Raw genomic sequence first — 25,322 nt, 5'->3', positions numbered from 1 at the left:
CATCACCAAAAATGAGAGATAGAGGAGTAGACTGGTGGGCCAGTCCCCTCAGCTTGTCTGCCACAGGTTCCTCATCACTTTGTCCCCCTCTATCAGAACAGATCACTCTCCATCTCTCTCCTAGACTTGTTCCTATATGTACAAGTAAGAGTATTTCTTCCTTAATGTTTCTGTATTGCCCTTTTCTGTGGCCCCAACACCTAGAATGGGGCCTTGTACGATAGTATGTTTTCAGAGCCTTCTGGAATAAGTGAATGTTTGTTATCAGCCCCTCAGGAGATGTGGCCAAGTTAGTGGATCTGGGCACTGACTCTGGGGATTTTTGTTTAACTCTCTGGGAGTTGCTGATGATCAGCCAGGTCTAAGAATTCCTGTATCTTCTTGTTTAGATTGCAGTTACCCTTCAGTTTTTAAGACGAGGAATCCAAGATTTGTAGAGCATTTAAGTCAAGCTGTCCAAAGAGAGACAGCTGCTAAGTATCAGAACCAGCCTCCAAACTTGGCCCTGTCTTCCTGAAAAGCTAATTAACATATTTTTCCTATTATTATTATTAGCTAAGAACATGTTGGGTACATGCTATATTCTGGGCATTGTATTAAATGTAGTGCTTACATGTATTAGCTCACAACAGCCTATTAGGTGGGCTTTTATTTTTATCTTCATAGGTGAGACACCCAAGGCACAGAGAGGTAAGTAACTAGCTGAAGGTCCCACAGATAGATAGCAAGGGGCAGAGCCAGAATTCTAGCCCAGGCAGCCTCACCTCAGGTGTCTGTGCTCTTGATCATTTAATCCATATTGGCTGTGTGCTCTAGATCTGCATCTGGACTTGGGAGTCTAGATTCCCAATTCATCATTCTAGAAAAGGTGATTGAATTTTTTAAAGAGAGGATGTATTTGAAGTAGGTCAGAGGACCAAAGCTTGAACCTTTAGTAACGTAAGTAGTAGTGGGATGGGGGAAGGGACAGGCGGTGTCAAAATTAGGGACAGTAGCCAGAACACAAGACCAATTAAAGAATAAGAGGACCTGGAGTAGTGCTGTGCTGTGGAAACAACAAGCCAAAGCCTTTGGTATGTAAGGGGCTGGTGAGCAGGGCTGGAGCCTGCAGGGTCAAGGGGATAAGTGCTCATGAAAGAGTGGCTTTCACTAGGACATCAGTAAACAAAAAAAACCAACCCCGCTGCTGTCGAGTGACTCACAGTAACCCTATAGGACAGTAGAACTGCTCCATAGTGTTTCCAGGGAGTGGCTGGTGGATTTGAACTGCTGACCTTTTAGTGTGCAGCCAAGCTCTTAATCACTGTGCCACCAAGGCTCCAGGACATCAGTAGTACTTTTAAATCCATACTATTCTAGCCTCCTTGCCAGCATGCATTTAAATAATATAAACAACCTTTTAGTGCCCAATTTTCTTTATTTTCAAAATGAGAATACTAATAATTACTTCAGTCACTTTTGCGAGGGAAAAACGTATTAGTAACTGCAGATCTTGAGTTGGGGCTCGTGAAGCTCCTGGATCAGTGTTCAGCATGCTCCAGGAGCTCAGTTTGCCGTACCAGTGTCTCCAGACCACACCGGTGGTAGCAGTATCCGTCCTTTTACACATTTTGTGTTTGGCTCATTGTTGCAGCAGGACACTATGAAATGATTTTTTATGTTAGTCGTATTTATATTTTCTTCACAGCTAACACCGATGCCAAAAAGAAAATTAAAACCAAGCTCCCTGCAGGTTAATTTAAGTGATTATCTTGGCACCCAGCTGTCCTCAAAGTTAGAATTTGATGCTTTTATATCATACTTGGAGTCAGTCCAGTGTGAAGAGAAAAATTACAACAGAGATTATGGAATCCTAAAATCTGAAAGAGTCTTTAGGAATCATCTGATTCAACCCCTTCATTGCACAGCGGAGAAGAATGAGGCCAGGAGAGCTAAGTCACTTGGCTGAGCGCACACAGCTGGGTAGTAGCCATCCCAGTTGTTGTAACACATGTCTGTGTCACACCATGTGCCCACACAGAAATGGATGTGAATCGAGAATGTAATGTGAATTGGTTTTACTTTGTACTTTTCTCATATTAGGATCTATATAGGATTAAAATCCAGCCTTTTCAGTAGCTGCCTCAAGTTTAACAAGAACCTGCCCGTGGTGACAGTATGGTCTGTGGAGGATTTTTTAAAAATAAATTCTATATGAAGATAAATTTCTAATGTTTTTACTAATATTACACTTTCATAAATGGCAGCTGACCCAGGGGTCTAATAATTCTGTATGTAGAAGAGGAAATAGGACTAAAAGGACTTTTGTTTTTTTTTTTAGTAGGAGATACTTAAAACCAAATTTTCACTAAAAGGTAAGAAATGATACCTCTTGGCAGAGGAGGATGACCATTGGTTTCCATTTTTATGTGTAGTTTAGGTTAATTAGGAACCTTTTAAAATTCAGTGTACTGAAGCTTTAATGTGTGCATAAGTTGGTTGAGCAGTTTTAATTAAAACCTATCTCTATTTTGAGATGAATTTCTTTCAACACTCTGAGATTAATGAGGCCTAGTCATGGTACCTCACATGTTGTAGACATTCCATAAATATTAGTTTGGAAATTAGGAAATACTTGGATACTATTTTAGAGTCTTACCTCCATTATAATGTCACAGATTTTTCCCCTAAATCTGGGGACTGCTCAGCTATTTCAAATTTACCAATGAACTTAGAAGAAAAAAAAAAAATGCCTTCCTCCACAATTTTTGAAATGTTTTATTTGAAAATAATTTCAAATTTATGAAATGTTTCAAAAAAATTAATTATGCCAAAAATTTTTTTTATTTTTTATGCATATATGTACGTATACATACATGTATACATACATAGAATTTTTATTATGCTTTTTTCCTAAATACCTCAGTGTGTATTTCCTAAGAATAAAATATTCTCTTTCATAAACACAGTATAGTTATTAAATTTATGAATGTGTAATGATACAGCACTCTTATCTAATCTGTCGCTCATATTCCAGTTTTTTCAGATTACCTAACAAAACCTTCTGTAGCATTTTTCCCCTGCACTCCTGGGTCTAGTCTAGGTCAGGTATTGCATTTAGTTGTCTTGTCTTTTAGTCTCCTCCCTTTACCAAGTATTTATTGAACGTTTACTATGTATCAGGTACCTTGCTAGCTATAAAACTCAGGGATAAGTAAGACTCCCATGTTATTTGCCGTTGAGTCGATTTCTACTCATGGCAGCCCCATGTCTGCAGAGTAGAACTGCTCCGTTGGATTTTCAAGGCCGTGGCCTTTTGGAAGCAGGTCTCCAGTCATATCTTCCAGGTGGCTTCTGGGTAGGTTCAAACTGTCAACCTTTCTGCTAGTAGCTTAGCACTTAGCCATTTACACCACTGGGGGACACGTTAGCCTCCTTCTTAATTAGGAATATTTCCATAGCCTTTCTTTGTCTTTTGACAAAGCATTGATATTTTAGAAAAATACAGTATTCCTCATTTTACGTTTGTCTAATATTTCCTCATGATCAGGTTGAGATTGTGCATTCTCAGTCACACCCTGCACAGGTGGTGTCGTGTCCTTCTCATGACATCACATCTGGAGGCACTTGGTGCCCATCCAACCCTATGGGGACGTTCATTTTGGTCACCCAGTCAAGGTGTTGCCCTACTTTTCAACTGTATAGTTAGTGTTTTTCTCCCTTGCAACTAATGACCGATCTGTGGGAAGACACTTTAAGACAAAATTTCCCCTAGAGAGGCAGAGCCAGCATGGCGCTATAGATGGGAGTACCATGCCATTCCTCTGCAGCAAAGACAGCAAAATCTAAGTAAAACAGATACAAAACGTCAATCCTGGAACCATAAGCATGAAATGAAGGGATAAAGAACTAGATCAAGCACCAGATGGAAGAAAAGACTGGCAGAGAACAGAGAACGAGGAGAGCTATGTAATGGAAGTTCCCTGCCAGCTAATATGGCACAGGTTTGCCATCCTGGAGCACAGCCAGGAAGAACCTTGGACAACAGGTACAAGAAGGCAACTTCACAGAGCTCCCAACAGGAATCAGAGCACCCAGTAACCAAAGGAATATGTAACCCCCCCACCCATCTGCCCTTTACGCTGCCTCTCCTGCTTTCCACCAGGCCATGGCCACTCAGCTGGAGAGACACCAGCTCACTGCTGCCCCACATCCGCCCTCTCCCCACCAGCCGACTCCCACCATGCCTTTTTTATTTTTCATTTTTCTTCCTACTTCTCAGCTAGCCCTGTGCCCCACCTCCACCCTTCACTCAGCTGGAGACGTACTGGCTCACCACTACTCGGGTCTCCCCCAACCCCACTGACTGGTTCCCTCAGCATTGTATTTTTTTTTCCTTTTTTCTTCTCTTTCCCTTTGTTTTTCCTTCCCACCTAGCCCCGTATGCCGCCTCTGCCTTGTCGTAACAGGCCGTGCCGTGCCACTCAGTGAGAGAAACACTGGCTCCTCATCACCCCCAGTCTGCCCCACTGCCCCCCACCAATGGGCTTCCTCAGTGCCATATTTTTTTTTTCCTCTCTCTGATTTCCTTTTCTTTCTCCCTTCCAATTCCTGTATGCCAGCTCTGCCCCTTCTCAATGGGCCATGCTGCACTGCTCGGCTAGAGAGCCACCAGCATGCAGCCTCCCTGGGTTTGCTCCTCCCCCACCCACGAGCCCCCAGTGTGCTGCCAGTTTTTTTTTCTTTTCTCTTCCTTTTCCTTCTTGCTCGGACCTAGCCCCGTACGCCACCTCCCCACCCCGCCACACCTCCACTTCTTTTCTTTTTTTTTTTCCTTTGCTATCTACCTCCCACCTAGCCTCGTACGCCACCTTCCTGCCTTTCCTGGCGGCCTCTATGCCCACCCAGCCCCCACCTGTCGGCTACTTTTTTTTTAATCTTTTCTTTCTCCCCGCCAAATAGCTCCATACGCTGCCACCCCTTCCCACGGGCCCCAATTTGCCACCAAAGCTAGAGCATCCGCAGTGTGCTAACCACCATGCCGGGCCTGCACTGACCATCCCGTCACTTGACCGGCGGCCGAACAGTGGGAAGCAAGTCCACACCACTTCCCATTCAACACCCACTCCTATCTGGTGAGGGGCTGAGAAATCTCCCACACTACTGGACCAACATCAGGAGAGAGACAGCGCTCACCTAGTCTGCCCTCAGCCAACTCCCCAAACCATTGTACAGTGAAGCAGGCTCACCCTGCCTGTTGCTGCCCTGCCCACCCAAACAAGGTGGTAAGAACTATCATGCCCACAGACAAGCAAGCAGCAACACACACCTGGCCCACCCTCCCTGATGTATCAAAACAAAACAGAAAAGCAGGATGAAACAAACATACAGTCACTAAATAAAGAAAATAATACCTTAATGTTTCAGAGACAGCAGACAATACCAAGACATATAAAAAAGGAAGACGTCTCCAGCAAATGACCAAAATGAAAAATCAGATTAACTTCCGTAGAAGAAAAGGCAGTAGAACCACCTGATAGGAAATTCAAAGCACTAATATTTAGGGCTGTCCAAGAGATAAGGAAAATACAGACAAAACCAGAGGAAACATAGCCAAAATCAAGAAAAACACAGACAAAGCAGTAGAAGAATTCAGGAAAATAATACAAGAACAAAACATGAAAATAACAGTTAAAATTCATGCAAAAACAGAAACTAGAAATCCAAAAGATAACAAAATCTCAGAAATGGACAACTCAATAGAAAGTTTTAGGAGCAAATCTGAAACGATGGAAGACACAATCAGCGAGATTGGAGACAAATCAATAGATGCCACTTCCCAGAAAAATCAGAGGAAAGGATAAAGAAAAACTAATCATGATGTGGGACACAATCAGGAGCAAAAATATGCACATTATTGGGGTTCCAGAAGATGAAGAAAATGGAAAACACAGAGAAAATTACTGAAGATTTGCTGGGAGAAAACTCAAATATCATGAACGACAAAAAGCTGAACACCCAAGAAGCTCAACAAACCCCATATTGCATAGACCCTAAAAGGAAGCCACCAAGACACATAATAATCACCCTTGCCAAAACCAAACACAAGCAATCCTGAGAGCAGCTCAAAAGAAGCAAAAAGTCAGTTACATAGGGGAAACAATATGACTGAGCCCTAATTACTTGGCAGAAGCTACGTAAGCAAAAAGGCAGTGGGATGGCATATATAAAACCTTGAAAGGAAAAAGCTGCCAACCAAGAAAAATATATCCTGCAAAACTCTCTCTCAAATATGATGGCAAAATTAGGACATTTCCAGATAAACAGAAATTAAGGGAATTAGCAAAAACCAAACCAAACTTACAAGAATTATTAAAGGGAGTCCTTTGGTTAGAGAACTAAAAACATCAGACAACAACCGGAGCCTAAGACAGCATCTCTAGATTCCAACCTAGATAAAGAACTATCAATAATAAAACAAAGCAAAAAGGCTTATAACAGGGAAACAGAGACCTCAATCTGTAAATGACAAAAACATCAAAATAAAAGGGGGAATAAAACTGTGTAGCTTTCAAATGGAGAGGAATTCAAGGTGATATCAAATAATAAGAGACAGTTCAAACTTAAGAAGATAAGGGTAAATTTCAAGGTAACCACAAACAAAGTTAACAAACATACTCATCGGAATAAAAAAGAAAAACAAAGATTTAGTAAACAAAAAATCTACAGTAGCCAAAGAAAAAATCCACAAAAGCAAGGAACTCAGCTCAGGAAAGTAAGAGGAACAAACAAAACGTCAGCACCACAGGAAAAAAAAAAAAGGCAAAATATGACAGCAAGAAACCCATACCTATCAGTAATCATACTGAATGTAAATGGTTTAAATGCACCCATAAAGAGACAAAGTATGGCAGTATGGATAAAAAACACGACCCATCAATATGCTGTTTACAGTCACATATCTTAGACACAAAGATATAAGTTTATTAATCAAAGGATGGAAATATATATATAATATATACCATTTGTTTGATATATATGCTATATATATATATATATATATATCAAGCAAGTGGTAACCAAAAATGGCAAGAGTAGCAATACAAATCTCAGATAAAATAGACTTTAAGGCAAAATCTACCATAAAAGACAAGGAAGGACATTTTACAATGATTAAAGGGGCAATTACCAAGAAGAAATAACCTTAATATCTGTGCACCCAATGACAGGGCCCCAAAATACATAAAACAAACTTACAGCACTGAAAAGAGAAATTGACAGTCCCACAATAATAGTAGGAGACTTCCAACACACCACTCTCGGTAAAGGACAGAACATCTAGAAAGAAATTCAGCAGAGACAGAGAAGATCTACAGGCCAGAATCGAACAACTGGACCTCATAGACATATATAGAAGATTCCACCCAACAGCTGCAAAGTACATATTCTCTTCCAGTGCACATGGGACATTCCCCAGAATAGACTACATTTTAAGCCACAAATCAACTCTCAGTAAAATCCAAAATACCGAAACCATGTAAAGCATTCTCTCTGATCACAGCACCATAAATGTAGAAATTAATAACAGGAAAAAAAAAGGATAAAAAATCAAATACATGGAAACTGAATAACATCTTGCTTAAAAACAACTAGGTAATAGAAGAAATCAAATAATAGGGGCACAGCAAAGGCAAGGTCAGTTTATAGCAATAAATGCACACATCAGAAAAGAACGGGCCATAGTCAAAATGTTGGCCCTAAAACTTGAACAAAGAGAGAATGGCAAAAAAGAGGCCTAGAACCACCAGAAGAAAGGAAATAATAAAGATTAGAGCAGAATAAATAAAATAGAGACTACAAAAACAATTGAAAGAGTCAGCAAGACCAAAAGTTAGTTCTTTGAAAAGATCAACAAAATCTATGAACCACTGGCCAAATTGACAAAAGAAAAACAGGAGAGGAAGCAGATAACGCAAATAAGAAACGAGATGGGGGAAATTACAACAGACTCATCTGAAATAAAAAGAAGCATAACAGAATACTATGAAAAATGGTACTCTAACGAATTTGAGAACCTAGAGGAAATGGACAAATTTCTAGAAACACACTACCCGCACAAACTAACACAAACTGAGGTAGAAGAACTGAACAGACCCATAAGGAAAGAAGAGATTGTAGAGGTAATAACCTCCCCTCCCCCCAAAAAGACCTGGCCCAGATGACTTCACTGGAGAATTCTACCAAACATTCAGAGAAGAGCTCACACCAGTACTACTCAGACTTATTTCAGAGCATAGAAATGGAGGAATACTTCCTAGTTCATTCTGTGATGCCAGCGTAACCCTATACCAAAGCAAAGACACCACAAGAAAAGAAAAGAAAAAAATTACAGACCAGTATGTCTCGTGAATACAGATGCAGAAATTCTTAACAAAATTGTAGCTGACAGAATTCAGCATCATATCAAAAAGATAATATACTGCGGCCAAGCAGGATTCATACCAAGTTTGCAAGGGTGGTTCAACATTAGAAAATCAGTCAGTGTAATCCACCACATAAATAAAACAATCATACGATCATCTCAGTTGATGCAGAAAAGACATTTGATAAAGCCCAACACCCATTCCTGAAAAAAACTCTCAGCAGAATAGGAATAGAAGGCAAATTCTTCAGCATAATAAAGGGCATGCCCTTTATTATGTTGAAGAATTTGCCTTCTATTATACAAAACCAACAGTTTACCTCATTCTCAATGGAAAGAGGCTGAAAACATTACCCCTGAGAAAGGGAACAAGACAAGGATGCCATTTATCACCCCTCCCATTTAACATTGTGCTGGAAGTTCTAGCTAGAGCAGTAAAGCAAGAAAAAGAAACAAAGTGCATCTGGATTGAAAAAGAAGTAAAACTATCCTTATTTGCAGTTGATATAATTCTATACATAAAGACTCCAAAGATTCCACAAGATTCAGCACAGTAGCAGGATACAAAATCAGCATATAAAAGTCAGTTGTATTCCTATACACCAACAAAGAGAACTTCAAAAAGAAAATCAAGAAAGCAATACCATTTATAATTGACAGTAAAAAAATAACATACATACATACATACATCTGATCAGTGATGTAAAGCACCTATACAAAGAAAATTGCAAAATACTACTGCAAGAAACCAAAAAGAATCCTACGTAAATGGAAAAATATACAATGCTTATCAATAGTCATGAATGGGAAGACTCAACATTGTCAATCTTCTACCCAAAGCCATCTATAAATATATTGGAATCCTGATCCAAATACCAACAGCATTCTTTAATGAGATGGAAAAACTAATCCCTAACTTTATATGGAAAGGAAAGGGACCCTAGATAAGTAAAGCATTATTAAAAAAGAACAAAGTAGGAGGCTTCATACTACCTGATATCAGAACCTACTATATAGCCACAGTAGTCAAAACAGCCTGGTACTGGTACAGCGAGACACACAGACCAATGAAACAGAATTCAGAGGCCAGGCATAAATCCATCCACCTACAGTTAGCTGATCTTTGACAAAGGCCCAAAGTCCATTAAATGGAGAAAAGACAGTCTCTTTAAAAAATGGTGCTGGCATAATTGGATGTCCATCTGTAAAATAATGAAACACGGCCCTTACCTCACACCATACACAAAAACTAACTCAAAATGGGTCAAAGACCTAAATATAAAACCTGAAGATATAAAAATCATGGGAGAAAAAAAAGAAAACAATAGAGGCCCTAATATACAACATAAATAGGATACAAACCATAACAGTGCACAAACATCAGAAGATAAACTAGATAACTGGGAGCCCCTAAATATTAAACACTTGTGCTCATCAAAAGACTTCACCAAAAGAGTAAAAAGAGAACCTACAGACAGAAAAAAAATTTAGCTACTACATATCTGACAAGGGTCTAATCTCTAAAATCTATAAGATACTGTAACACCTCAACAACAAAAAGATAAATAATCCAATTAAAAAATGGCAAAGGGTATGAGCAGATACCTTACCAAAGAAGACATCTGGGTGGCTAACAAGACACATGAGGAAATGCTCTCAATCATTAACCTTAAAAAAAAAAAAACCTGTTGCCATCAAGTCAATTCCAACTCATAGCAACCCTATAGGACAGAGTAGGAGTGCCCTGTAGGGTTTCCAAAGAGAGGCTAGGCCGGTGGATTTGAATTCCCAACCTTTTTGGTTAGCAGCCTGAGTGAGCTCTTAACCACTATACCACCAGGGCTTCCCAACTAGCCATTACAGAAATGCCAATCAAAGCCACATTGAGATACCATCTCACCCTGACATTACTGGCACTAAAACAAAAAAAAGTTTTGAAAACATTGTGGCGAGATTAGAACTCTTATGCACAGCCACTATAGAAAACAATATGACGCTTCCTTAAAAAGGTAGAAAAAGAAATACCATACAATCCAACAATCTCATTCTTAGGAATGTCTCCTAGAGAAGTAAGACGTGAATAGACATGCACACCCATGTTCGTTGCAGCATTTATTCACAAAGCAAAGAAATGAAAACCTAAGTGTACATAAACAGGTGAATGAATAAACAAACTATGGCACATAGACTCAATGGAATACTATGCAGTGATAAAGTACAATGATGAATCCGTGAAATATCTCACAACATGGATGAATCTGAGTGAAATAAGTCATAAATAAATAGTGTATGAGAGTGTATGAGACCACTGTTATAAAAACAAGAAAAGGTTTACACACAGAAAGAAATAATATTTGATGACTACGAGAGAGGAGGGTTGTAGAGGGTAAATCATCAACTAGGTAGTAGATAAGTGTTAACTGTGGTGAGGGGAAAGCCAGTAGGCAGTATAGGGGAAATCAGCTCCACGGGACCAAGGCAAAGTCCTAGAAGCTTCCTAGATGCATTCAGACACCCTGAGGGACTGAATTACTGGTGCTGAGGGCCAGGGACCGTGGTTGTGGGGGACATCTAGGTCAGTTGGCATAACAGTTCATAAAGAAAGTGTTCTATATCCAACTTCAGTAAGTAGTGTCTGGAGTCTTTACAGCTTGTGAGTAGCCATCTACAATGCATCTACTGGTCCCATCCCACCTGGAGCAAAGGAGAATGAAGAAAACCAAAGACACAAGGGAAATATTAGTCTAAAGGACTAATGGACTGCATATGCCACAGCCTCCACCAGCCTGAGCCCAGAAGAACTAGATGGTGCCTGGCTACCAGCAACCACCACCCTGACAGGGATCACAATAGGGGTCCTGGACAGAGCAGGAGAAAAATATAAAACAAAATTCAAAATCACAGAAAAAAGGGGCCAGAGACTACAAGAACCCCTGAGACTATGACCCCCAGACATCCCTTTAACTCCAAACTGAAGCCACTCCCAAAGTTCACCCTTCAGCCAAAGTTTAGGCAGGTGTGTAAAGCAAAAAGTAACGCATGTGAGGAATTGCTTCTTAGTTCAGTCATGTATAGGACACCAAAAGGGCAACACCTGCCCAAAACCAATTACAGGAAGGCAGGAAGGGACAGGAAAAGTGGACGGACAGAAATGGGGAATTGGGGTGTGGAAGGCAAGAGTGTTGACACATCACAGGGATTCCAACCAGAGTCACAAAATAAATTGTGTATAAATTGTCGAATGAGAACCTATTTGTTCTGTAAAGTTTCACCTAAAGCACAATTTAAGAAGTTTCTTTCCCCTAGGTTTAGCACCCCTTAATGATTTTTGCCTGCCCAGTCTTTATCATGAGGGTTGCAGAAAGATGTTTCAATTCCAGCACTCCCTCCACGTTTACTAGTGATTCCTTGGTGGTCTACTGTGAGCAAGAGCCCCTGCCCCTCTACCTGTGTTTATTTATCTATGTGTTATCATTGCGGACTGAGGATTTCATTTATTTTCAGTGGTTTGTACTTCATTACTGTATTTAATGTTTTGTTGTTCAGTTTGTCCCAGATTTGGCTAATGGGTGCTCCTTTAAAGTAGGCTCCTGTATCCTTGTGACAAGCTCCCATCAATTTATCCTCTGTAATTTTTTTTGAGCACTTCTTTATGGTATAACAAAGTATTCTGGACTTGTACTTGTCCTGTCCCAGCTATTGAATCAGCCATTTCTTAAGGAACTGAGTTCCTTTAAGTGGGGGGTGGCATTAGAGACCAAGATGTGGGTGCTAGGTGTACTCATTTTTACTGAGCCCTGTCAGCAGACTAAGCGTGGAAAGGCATGCATGTATATACACACACACACAAATGTACATGTCATGAGTATGCACCATTTCAGTCTACCCCCATGGAGTCCCTTTTTGTCTTTCCTCCTTGCATGTTTGTATGCCCCTTGTACAGTGAGAATCCTGGTTCCCAACAACTTCAATACTCTCCCTCGTTTGCACAGCCCTCTACTACATTTACAGGTAGCTCCAGAATTGCTTTCCCTGTGCTACCATGATAAACGTAGTGAAAAGAGTTGGGGATTTGTTAGCAATTCTTTGCTCCTTCCCCATCACTGAGGGTATAAAATCAAATATTTTGTTCATAAATGACTTGGATCAGTTCTTCCGTTCCTTTCCCTTCAGTGACGTTTGCTTTCAATTGTGGGTTCCTCTCCCATTCCCCTTCATACATATATATTTTTTTTTAATTTGGTTTTGACTGATTTTTTTTTTAATTTTTATTCTTTAAGTGAAAGTTTACAAACCAAGTCAGTCTCTCATACAAAAATTTATATACACCTTGCTATATACTCCTAGTTGCTCTCCCTCTAATGAGACAGCACACTCCTTCCCTCCTCCACTCTCTATTTTCGTGTCCATTCAGCCGACTTCTGACACCCTCTGCCCTCTCTTCTCCTCTCCAGACAGGAACAGCCCAGATAGTCTCATCTGTCTGCTTGAACCGAGAACCTCACTCTTCATCAGTATCATTTTCTATCCCATAGTCCAGTCCAATACCTGTGTGAAGAGTTGGCTTTGGGAATGGCTCCTCTCTTGGGCTAACAGAAGCTCTGGGGTCCTTCTAGTCTCAGTCAGACCATTAAGTCTGGTCCTTTTACAGGAATTTGAGGTCTGCATCTCACCACTTTCCTGCTCCCTCAGGGATTCTCTGTTGTGTTCCCTGTCAGGGCAGTCATCAGTTGTAGCCGGGCACCATCTAGTTTTTCAGTTCTCAGGCTAATGTAGTCTCTTGTTTATGTGGCCCTTTCAGTCTCTTGGGCTCATAATTACCTTGTGTCTTTGGAGTTCTTCATTCTCCTTTGCTCCAGGTGCGTTGAGACCAATTGATGCATCTTAGATGGCCACTTGCTAGCATTTAAGACCCCAGATGCCACTTTCCGAAGTGGGATGCAGAATGTTTTCTTAATAGATTTTATTATGCCAGTTGACTTAGATGTCCCCTGGAACCATGGTCCCCAAGCACCCACTGGTGCTACCCTAGCCTTTGAAGTGTTCAGTTTATTCAGGAAACTTCATTGCTTTTCGTTAAGTCCAATCGTGCTGACCTCTCCTCTATTGTGTGTTGTCTTTCCCTTCACCTAAAATAGTTCTTATCTACTGTCTAATTAGTGAAAACCCCTCTCCCTACCTCCCTCCCTGCTCTTGTAACCATCAAAGAATATTTTCTTCTCTGTTTAGAACATTTTTGGAGTTATTATAATACTGGTCTCATATAATATTTGTTCTTTTGCAGCTATTTCCACTCAGCATAATGCCTTCCAGATTCCTCCAGGTTATGAAATGTTTCACAGATTAATCATTGTTCTTTATCGATTGTGTGAATATACCATAATTTATTTATCCATTCTTCCATTGATGGGCATCTTGGTTGCTTCCATCTTTTTGATATTGTAAACAATGCTGCAGTGAACATGGCTGTGCATATATCTGTTCGTGTAAAGGCTCTAATTTCTCTAGGATGTATTCCAAGGAGTTGGATTACTGGATCCTATGGTAGTTCTAATTCTAGCTTTTTAAGGAAGCACCAAATTGATTTCCAAAGTGGTTGTACCATTTTACATTCCCCCCAGCAGTATATAAGTGTTCCAATCTCTCCACAACCTCTCCAACATTTATTATTTTGTGTTTTTTAGATTAATGCCTGCCTTGTTCGAGTGAGATGGAATCTCATTGTAGTTTTGATTTGCATTTCTTTAATGGCTAATGATCATGAGCATTTCCCCATGTATCTGTTAGCTACCTGAATGTCTTCTTTAGTGAAGTGCCTGTTCATATCCTTTGCCCATTTTTTAATTGGGTTATTTGTCTTTTTATGGTTGAGTTTTTGCAGTATCATGTAGATTTTAGAGATCAGACGCTGATCAGAAATGTGATAGCTAAAAACTTTTTCCCAGTCTGTAGGTAATCTTTTTACTCTTTTGGTGAAGTCTTTGGGTGAGCATAGGTGTTTGATTTTTAGAAGCCCCCAGTTACCTAGTTTCTCTTCTGCATTGTTAGTAATGTTTTGTATACTGTTTATGCCATATATCAGGGCTCCTAACGTCCCTTTTTTTTTTTTCCTTCCATGATCTTTATTGTTTTATATTTTATATTTAGGTCTTTGATTGATTTTGAGTTGGTTTTTGTGCATGCTGTGAGGTATGGGTCTTGTTTCATTACTTTAAAGGTGGATATCCAGTTATGCCAGCACCATTTGTTAAAGAAACTGTCTTTTCCCCATTTAACTGAATTTGGGCCTTTGTCAGATATCAGCTGCTCATATGTGGATGGATTTATGTCTAGATTCTCAATTCTGTTCCATTGCTCTGTGTATCTGTTGTACCAGTAACAGGCTGCTTTTGCTACTGTGGTGGTATAATAGGTTCTAAAATCAGGTAGAATGAGGCCTCCCACTTTGTTCTTCTTTTTCAGTAATGCTTTACTTACTGGGGCCTCTTTCCCTTCCATATGAAGTTGATGATTTGTTTCTCCAGGTCATTGAAAAATGTCCTTCGAATTTGGATTGGAATTGTGTTTTATCTATAGATGGCTTTTGGTAGAATAGACATTTTTACAATGTGAAGTCTTCCTATCCATGAGCAAGGTATGTTTTCCCACTTATGTGGGTCTCTTGTGGTTTCTTGCAGTAGTGTCTTGGAGTTTTCTTTGTATAGGTCTTTTACGTCTCTGGTCAGATGTATTCCTAAGTATTTTATCTTCTTGGGGGTACTGTAAATGGTATTGATTTGGTGATTTCCTCTTTGATGTTCTTTTTTGTTGGTGTACAGGAATCCAGCTGATTTTTGTATGTTTATCTTGTATCCTGATGCTCTGCTGAAGTCTTCTTTTAGTTTCAGTAAGTTTTCTGTGTATAAGATCATGTTATCTGCAAACAGAGATACTTTTACTTCTTCCTTACCAATCTGGATGCACTTTATTTCTTTATCTAGCCTAATTGCTCTGGCTAGAACCTCCAGCACAATGTTGAATAAGAGTGGTGATAAAGGGCATTCCTCTCTGGTTCCTGATCTCAAGGGGAATGCTTTCAGACTCTCTCCATTTAGGGTGATGTTGGCTGTTGGCTTTGTATAGATGCCCTTTATTATGTTGAGGAATTTTCCTTTTATTCCTATTTTGCTGAGAGTTTTTATCATGAATGGGCATTGAACTTTGTCAGATGCCTTTTCTGCATCAATTGACATGATCACGTGGTTCTTCTCTTTTGTTTTATTTATGTGATGGATTACATTAATTGTTTTTCTAATTTTGAACCATCCCTGTATACCAGGTATGAATCCTACTTGGTCATGGTGAATTATTTTTTGATATGTCGTTGAATTATATTGGCTAGAATTTTATTGAGGATTTTTCATCTAAGTTCATGAGGGATATAGGTCTGTAACTTTCTTTTTTTGTGGTGTCTTTACCTGGTTTTGGTATTAGGGATATGCTGGCTTCAGAGAATAAGTTTGGTAGTATTCCGTCCTTTTTTATGCTCTGAAATACCTTTAGTAGTAGTGGTGTTAACTCTTCTCTGAAAGTTTGCTAGAACTCTGCAGTGAAGCTGTCCGTGCCAGGGCTTTTTTTTGTTGGGAGTTTTTTATTTACCTTTTCTATCTCTTCTTTTGTTGTGGGTTTATTTAGTTGTTATACCTCTGTTTGTGTTAGTTTAGGTAGGCTGTCTGTTTCTAGAAATTCACCCATTTTTTCTAGGTTTTCAAATTTGTTAGAGTACAATTTTTGATAGTAATCTGACACGATTCTTTTAATTTCAGTTGGGTCTGTTGTAATATTGCCCATCTTATTTCTTAGGTTATTTGCTTCCTCTCCTGTTTTTCTTTCGTCAGTTTGGCTAGTGGTTTATCAATTTTGTTAATTTTTTCAAAGAACCAGCTTTTGGTCTTGTTCACTCTTTCTATTGTTTTTCTGTTCTCTATTTCATTGAATTCTGCTCTAATTTTTATTATTTTCTTCCTTTTGGTGCCTGAGGGTTTCTTCTGTTGCCTTCTTTCTATTTGTTCAAGTTGTAGGGATAATTCTTTGATTTTGGCCCTTTCTTCTTTTTGTATGTGTGCATTTTTTGATATAAATTGACCTCTGAGCACTGCTTTCGCTGTGTCCCCAAAGTTTTGATAGGAAGTGTTTTCAACCTCGCCAGACTCTTCTTTATTCCATCCTTGATGTCTTCTATAACCCAGTCTTTTTTGAGTAGGGCATTGTTCAGTTTCCAAGTGTTTGATTTCTTTTCCCTGCTTTTTCTTTTACTGATTTCTGCTTTTATGGCCTTATATTCCGAGAAGATGCTTTGTAATATTTTGATGTTTGGATTCTGCTAAGGCTTGCTTTATGACCTGATATGTGGTCTATTCTAGAGAATGTTCCGTGTGCACTAGAAAAGAAAGTACGCTTGACTGCTGTTGGGTGGAGTGTTCTGTATAGGTCTATGACGTCAGTTTGGTTGATCGTGACATTTAGATCTTCTATGTCTTTATTGAGCTTCTCTTCTGGATGTTCTGTCCTTCACCGAAAGTGGTGTGTTGAAGTCTCCTACTGTAATTGTGGCGCTGTCTACCTCACTTTTCAATGCTGTTAGAGTTTGTTTCATGTATCTTGCAGCCCTGTCGTTGGGTGCATAAATATTTAATATGGTTATATTCTCCTGGTATATTGTCCCTTTAATCATTATATAGTGTCCTTCCTTAACCTTTATGTTGGATTTAACTTCGAGGTCTATTTTGTCAGAAATTAATATTGCCACTCGTGCCCTTTTTTAATTGTTGTTTGCTTGATATATTTTTTTTCCATCATTTGAGTTTTAGTTAGTTTTTGCCTCTAAGGTATGTCTCTTGTAGGCTGCATAGAGACAGATCATGTCTTTTTATCCATTCTCCCACTGTCTGTCTCTTTATTGGTGTGTTTAGTCCATTTTCATTCAGCGTAATTATGGATAGTAGTGCTGTCATTTTGATGTCTTTTTTTGTGTGTTGTTGACAGTTTCTTTTGGCTACTTAATTTTTTGTGCCGAGTAGTTTATATATTGTCTTTTCATCTTATTTGTTACTGTTCATTTTGTTACTGCTGAGTCTCTATTTTTTTCTTGTACTTTATTTTGATGAGTAGGATTGTTAGTCTCCTTTGTGGTTACCTTAATATTTACCCCTATTTTTCTGTGTTTAAATGTAACTTTTATTTCCTTGGATTGCCTTGTCGTCTCCATGTGAAAGATCTATGGCTACATTTCTTAGTCCCTCTTTGTTTTACTCTTGTCTTCTTTTACATAATGACATCGCTGTTTCCCTGTTCTGAGCGTTTTTTTTTTTTTTTTTAACTTGATTTATTTTTGTGATTTCCCTATCTTGGCTGACATCCGATTGCTCTCGCCAGTGTTCTAGTCTTGGGTTGGTATCTGATATTACTGGTTTTCTAACCAGAGAACTCCCTTTAGTATTTCTTGTAGTTTTGGTTTGGTTTTTACAAATTCCCTAAGCTTCTGTTTATCTGGAAAAGTCCTAATTTCGCCTTTATATTTGAGAGACAGTTTTGCTGGGTATATGATTCTTCGCTGGTAGTTTTTTTTCCTTCAATGCTTTATGTAAGTCATCCCACTGCCTTCTTGCCTGCATGGTTACTGCTGAGTAGTCCGAGCTTATTCTTATTGACTCTCCTTTGTAGGTGACTTTTCAATTATCCCTAGCTGCTCTTAAAACCTCTCTTTATCTTTGGTTTTAGCAAGTTTGATTATAATATGTGTTGGTGACTTTCTTTTAAGATCTACCTTATGTGGAGTTCAGTGAGCATCTTGGATAGCTATCTTCTCATGTTTCATGGTATCAGAGAAGTTTTCTGCCAGCAAATCTTCAACAATTCTCTCTGTATTTTCTGTTATTCCCTTCCTGTGCTGGTACTCCAATCACTCGTAGGTTATTTCTCTTGATAGAATCCTGCATGATTTTTAGGGTTTCTTCATTTTTTTAAATTCTTTCACCTGATTTTTCTTCAAATATATTGCTGCCAAGTGCTTTATCTTTAATCTCACCAGTTCTGCCTTCCACTCACTCAATATCTGCTCCTCTGACTTTCTTTTGTCTCATTAATTTCTTCAACTACTTTATCTCTTTGTTCCTTGGCTGCTTCTGCGTATTGTCTGATCTCCTTCTCAATGTCTTTAAGAATTCTGTATGTTAATCTTTTTTATTCTGCGTCTGGTAATTCCAGGAAGGCACCTCCATGAAGAAGATCTCTTTTTTTGTTTGTTTGTTTTGGGAGCTTGTTGAAGCAATTATGGTGTGCTTCTTTATGTGATTTGATATTGAGTCTTGTCTCTGTCATCTGTAAGTTGTTGTAATAGTTTGTTTGCTTACTGTATCCTAGTTTCTTGCTTCGTTTTGCTATTTCCAAATAGGTTGCTTGACTGAGCTAGTTTGATTATTTTCACCTTTGAAGCTCTAACGTCCTGTCACCAGATGGCTAGAGCTGTTACCAGGCATATGAGCCTGGGAGTCCATTCACTTTTCTTGTATAGATTCAGCCCAGGTGTCCAGGTGGCTGGTCCTTAAGTGTGTGATAGAGCCTCTATCCTACAGTCTTAGAGGAGCAGGTGTGATTGGTGTAGGTACCGGTATCCAGTTGCAGTAGGGGGTCATGCTCTGAACAAGGCAGGGTGCTGACAGACCATCCCCCAAGTATCTGTGTGGAAAGTGCATCCCTCTTCCCTAGAGCGCATGGGTGGGTAGGTTCTGCAGACGGCCCTTGGGCACCCAGTGCTTTTGGTTGTAAGGACTGGGAGGTACCACTTATCCCCGGACCCTTGTCACGGGTGGCTGGGTAACCTGAGTGGAACCACTAGTTCTTAGGCCCCCGACGTGGGTAGGTGAGGACCCTGTTTAACGGGCAAGGCGGTGTCAAACATCAAACACCCAGCTCTCCACCGCACAGCTGAAACAGTTGCAGTCTGCCAACAAAGGCCTATTTTCCTGAAATAGGCTCACACAGGTCCATGCAAGGGGAGAAAGGTAGTCAAAGTCCATGGACCATATATGCCTGGACAGGAGCCACTTCTGTCCTGAGCTCCCCAGCCTAGTGGAGCTGGCAGATTATCTTTTCTCCAGTTGTGAATTTATTCCCTCTCCAGTGCCAGGAGAATGGCTCAGGACACACAACAGAATCTATCTCAGGCCCCGGGAAATCGATAGCCACTAGAGCCGGCTTGAGGGCTGGGGGGTGCGATAAAATATACACAAGTACTCAGGTTTTGCCAAGAGCGCTGCTCTCTGGTTCCGTAGATGTAAGTAGGCTGTGCAGCTGGCTGTTTTTCTCTTAGGAAACTGCGCCCAAACGCCACCACCAGCGCACTGCAGCCTGATCGTTCCTGGCAATTCAGGTCCAGGAAGTCCTCTCCACTGCTGAACTTTCTCATCCCCTGCTGCGCAGTCCGTTTTCTATCTTTGCTTTTGATGTTCAGGGTTTCTAGCTTGTCATAATATAATCATTTCACTTGTTTTTTTAGTCTTTGTTATAAGAGGGTTCACTGGAAGCATTTGAGTACTCCGCCATCTTGGCCCCACCTCCACACTCATTCTGTTTGAATTTCATGGTTTGAATATGTAGAATGTTAACGTGCTCTTAAAAGTCAAACACTACAAAAAGATAGCCTCCGTGATGTTTTGATTCCCGCTTCCCACTTTATAAAGGAAAAGAAATGTAACTAGCAGAAGGGCATTGATTATATCTCTTCAGTTTTGTTGTTCTTATTTAAAATGAATTCTATATATTGAGATTATGATTTTAAAGGAACCTAATTTTTTGGAAACATACCTTAGGCTCAGTGATTTTTAACTCTGATTCCTGGGCACAGTGACTCTCAATCTATTCCAGCGCATCAGGGAGTTGCTGGGCGTGTCTTCAGTCACATTGCCCCTGTGTGGCAGTAACTGGCGTGGAGGTGGGCGTGCAGGAGGGACGAGAGTGTGCTCTTCATCCCACTCTGAGAGTGTGGCTGTGGCATCCATGAGAGCACCAGAACCTTCCACATACATTGGTCAAGGGAAGGCAGGGAGCTCCTGTGATACAGAAGACCACCTACTACATAAGACAAAATAATTAAAATAAATCAAACAAGCAAACAAAAAAATTTTAGTTCTGGATTAATATAAGTGAAAAAAATACCACCTCAGTGACTTGGTTGTGCTCAGATGCACCCTCCCTTATTTGTGACTCAGAGAAAGCACCTGTGTGGAAATCCCATAGTTTAATGATATTTTCAACAGCATATCTGAAGTCACACAACGACATGATTTATACCCATCGTGTATTTTGCATTTCTAATAACATGTCTATTGGGTGTATAAATCTTTAATCTGGGATCAAACTGTGGCACACCGGGAAAGACCTAAGGTATCTTGACGGGAAGTGTCATATATAACTTTGTCTTTTCTCTTTGCCACAGCCTTAATACAGATACTGGCAGCGGCTGCAGCTGAACGAGATGTGGTTTATTTCACCTTTGGGGACTCAGAATTGATGAGAGACATTTACAGCGTGCACACTTTCCTTACTGAGAGGAAACTGACCATTGGTAAGTAGGAGATCGTCCTCACGTTTGGTATCTAGATGGATAGTGCAGTATCCAGGAGGAGCACCTGCCAAATCTGGATGGATCTGGGTGGATCAGAAGAAATGGAAGGTGACATTGAGAGGGGAGGGCAAAGCTCTTGGAGGGTAAACAGCTGCAGAGGCCTGTTTCTCTACTCTGGCAGAGTTCCATCTGCCATCTTGAACGAGAATGTCAGCTTATTAAAATAAGGCAAAGAAGCTGGAGTTTCTGCGTTGGTGTGTACAGAAAACAAAAAGGGGGAAGTTGGCAAGGGTAAATTCAAACCTAAGAGGCCTCACTCTGAGTCGTATTTATCAGATAACGCCAACATGCACATACAGTGTGTTTCAGCTGGACTTGAAAGGCCTTACTACCTAGGGAGCCGAATGTATCATTAGGGTTGCCATGAGCTCCCCAAACAAGGTGAGGCACCACATATAGCCAATTCTAATCATGAGCTATTAAGTAGCTTTTTAGGAGTGTTTTTAAAAATTTAGCTTTATGTCAGGAAATCCTTCCAGGCATATGAAATTCATGCTATATTTTCAAAAGCCAAATTTGAGCATATGCTATTTATTAAGATAAAACTAGAGTGTTTTCTTATTTCTTATAGTTTTTTCCATCTATATACTTTAATGTGCAAATTGGTTTGCCTCTCCAGGAGAAGTATATAAGCTGTTGCTACGATATTACAATGAAGAATGCAGAAACTGCTCCACCCCCGGACCAGATATCAAGCTTTATCCATTCATATACCATGCTGTTGAGTCCTGCACAGAGGCCTTCGATCAGCCTGGGAAAAGGACAGGGACCTAAGGATCCAAGGGAATGGTGCCTCCTTCCACCTCTCACCAGAAATGTTCTATTTGAATTGCTAGGTGTAATATATGAACTGATTTAACTTAATATAAATGTGTATATAATCCACATTTGTAGTCAAGGATACAATCCATTCTGCATACATGAGATTTTCAGTTTGTATGTCAAAGCCCTCTCCATCCTGACTTACATGACATACTTAGGTTTTGTTTCCATTTTCTTCTGTCTCAGTCTTCATTCTTTAATTTTTCTTTCTTTCACCCATCCGAGTTCATGTGAAATCACATGAAAGACTGCTCAGTCCCATCTGGTCTCTCTTTGATGCCTATATATTATACCAGTTGCCTCTACAGTTAGCAGATGAGGGAATGAGCTGTAACCCAAAAAGCCCTTTAACTGAGTTTGCTGAAGATTGCCCTGTGCGCCTCTTACCCCAACTCGTGTTGTGATTGCATTATTTTTTTTTAATTTTGAAAATAATGGGCTTACTCTTTTTTTTTTTTTTAATTTTTCATACCTGTTGCATAAGGAAATCTTCTAGGTTAAAACAGTTTTTTAAAAAAAAAAAAGAATTGCCAGAAATAGTTTGAGACATCACCATTACCTTTAATGGTCTGCCTTTTTCCCTCCAATCAATTTTTCCTGATACTACTTTTGGAAACTGACCAAGATGAAAGGAAATAAAATAAAAGAGGATTTTTTTCCATATGGTGTAAAGAAAACAGATTCAAGAGAGTTGAAGGGTTTTTTGGTTTGTTGGGATTATTTTTCTTTTTAAATTAGGATTAATGTTTGTTCCATGGTGCTCAAGGCATATTCACATAACCAAAGTATGAGAACTAGGAACTTCATGCTGGTTTGTACATATTGATGTTTCTCTGGTATTGAAAGGTTATATAGTTAATAAATTTTTTATTAACAAGTCATTTGTCAGAAATTCCCATATCATTTAAATTTTATATATATAAATATATGTTCTTTAAGTGTGTCTACATGTAAGCACGTAAAATCTTAATAAAACTGGAGTGATGGAAAATGATTAGGTTTAGGCTTTATTAGGAACTCTGCTTAAAATTCTTTATTCACAATTGTGTTCATTTAAAACTGACAACGAACATAAATAATTATGTCTTTCAGGGGTTAAAGTATAAGCCAGTACCAATTCTGTGTTATTTGAGAATAGAATTTTATCTTAAAAGCACTGACTCAGTTTTCCAGAATAATCCTAAACGTACTATTGAAATTCAGTTTACCATCAGGAAAAGCTAATAGAAGTCAACTCATATTAATAAAGAGCTATGGTGGATGGTCCAAACTCCTGTTACCAGGATTGGAAAAGAAAAATGGGGCCTTGGCCAGTGTCTGTAGCAATTTTGTTGGTGTAGAGATTGCAAGGATAGAGGAATTTGGCACTTAAAGGCAGTTACTTGTTAATGACAAGTTGTTTACCATAGAAACTAAGATTTTTAATCATCTTCCAAAGCACAAGGAGTCTGGCTTCATCTCTGCTAGCACCAAAATTTTCTCTTTCCTTTCTAAGCCATTCTATCCTTTGGTTAAGCATTCAAGATTATATTGCATTTCTTTATGTGTTCCATCCCCATATCCTTCCTCTCTATCCAGTCTCAAGACTAAGTCAATAGTTCTTTAAAATATACAATGGTTTGTGTGGTAGACAAACCATCAATCCAGGTAACAAGACCACCCAACCTAATATTCCAGAACATAGAAGCTAAGACTTGGCTCTTGGTGCTAAATAGGAGTAGCAACTAGGCAATCTACCAAACTGCCTTCTTGCTTTTGAGGGGTTTCCATGAATAAGACCTGACTAGTTCTTTATCCCAGTGTTTCTGGGGCTGGGCATACTTAATGTCCATTGTTGAGGAGAGAGGAAGGTAGGTAGAACATGGTTAGCTTCTCAAGCGCCCTTCTGGGGAGGGATAATCAGACATTAAATAACATTTGCATTACTCTGAGTTCTTTAACAGCACGTTGTTATTCTTTCATTTGAGATTTACTGTTGTATTTCATTTTGTTTATCCCTCCTTTCTTTAATTTACCAAGGCATAAAAGGACATTTTTAGAGTTCTTAGGTTTTTAATATAGTTCACTTGCTTTTTACTCTCTGGCTCACACAAATGTACAATAACTGTTTCAGGAAACAATGTGGAGTAGATGGAAAGAAATAGGATTTTAAATCAGACAAGCTGGGTTCAAATGCTAGCCACACCCCTAGGTAACATTTTGATGTTGTCTGAATAAACTGAATTTCAGATCCTTGGTTAACTATCTTGAAAATGAGCTAGTAGCACCTACGAGGAGATAATTTATGTAAAGCACTGAATACAGGGTCTGGCACATAGTTGATGCTTAGTAAATGTCCACTATTATCATAGTTGATCAGGAAACATTTGTGGAGCACCTATGTATGTTAGGTGAAATATGCTTTATGTATTTTAGCCCTTTTTCATGAGTTAACTGACACTCCAGGGTTAGGGTACACCATCTTGGGCTCCTGGAGCTCATTATAAAAGGGGGCTTAACTGTCATCTCTGTCAGGATTCAATAGAGCAAAGGCCCTGCCTGACTTCGTTCTCTGCCAGGTTCTTGCTATGGCTTATTCTTCATCATGAGTGACTAGTTACCAGCAGGGTGCATTAAATTGTCTCTTGAGAGATTTATCTCTCGTTGGCTAAAGTGACATTTATGGCAGGTACACCCAAATTGGTATTTAAAAGGGAGATGGAAATGGAGATTTAACCAAGTTCCATGATTGCTATACCAGGTACTTGTTACCAATATATATTGCTTCAGAAGCCAAATATTGATTAAGCTGTCCCACTCCAAAAATATATTAGGACAAAGAATTCGTTGGGCTGTATTCTTGAAAACGTCCTTAACAGGAAGAGAGGCAGTTGCAAAGATTCTAACCTCTCCTCCAGTCTGTGTGGCTGCATATTCGTGGCTTTTTTCTGATACAAGGATGGCCTGAATCTAGTGTATCCACTTTGTGATTTAGAGGACCCATACTTCTTCTCTCACGCCTGTGGATAATGCCCCCAACCTTGCGGCTGGAGGGAAAGGGGAGACTGCCCTTGCTGAAACTTAAGCTCAGAGTATTTAATCCTGTCCTTTTTCTCAGGGCAGCAGAGAGGGGGTGTGCCACAATGTGATGCTGGCTGAAGTCCGCTGAACCACTGGTATTCTCTGTTCCAGGAGCAGAGTGCCCTTACTGCCTCCCCAACAGACTGCACTAAGCCTTCAGAATGAAAGATTGACCAAACCAATCAAGACAACCAAAACTCTGTGTGTTCATCTGATAGCTGGTTTTGTTCTTCCTGACTGTTTATTTTAAACTTAGGGTTAATGTGTCAAAATGGTTTTGAATTTGGCGGTAAGGAGAAGTCTGTGCTAATGTTTACATGATTTTTATAGGAAGAGAATAAAGAAATCCTGATCTCGTCACTACTTTTTTTCTCA

At 39.6% G+C, this 25,322-nt stretch overlaps 1 protein-coding gene across 6 annotated transcripts in view; it reads left to right on the top strand.

Moving 5' to 3' along the window:
* Positions 1 to 22,355, top strand: part of PARG (poly(ADP-ribose) glycohydrolase) — a 163,986-nt gene extending 141,631 nt beyond the window's left edge. For all 6 annotated transcript variants that reach the window (XM_049854648.1, XM_049854647.1, XM_049854645.1 and 3 more), the window contains 2 exons: positions 20,877 to 21,005; positions 21,685 to 22,355. In XM_049854648.1, the coding sequence (XP_049710605.1) occupies positions 20,877 to 21,005; positions 21,685 to 21,839 (284 nt within the window). In that variant the 3' untranslated portion in view covers positions 21,840 to 22,355. The remainder of the gene's footprint in view (positions 1 to 20,876; positions 21,006 to 21,684) is intronic.
* The last annotated feature ends 2,967 nt before the right edge of the window (positions 22,356 to 25,322 follow it).

Source organism: Elephas maximus, chromosome 16 (assembly GCF_024166365.1).
Source record: "Elephas maximus indicus isolate mEleMax1 chromosome 16, mEleMax1 primary haplotype, whole genome shotgun sequence".
Taxonomy (NCBI): domain Eukaryota; kingdom Metazoa; phylum Chordata; class Mammalia; order Proboscidea; family Elephantidae; genus Elephas; species Elephas maximus.
Note: the sequence above shows the minus strand (reverse complement) of the source record. Positions and strands in the feature narration are given on the sequence as shown.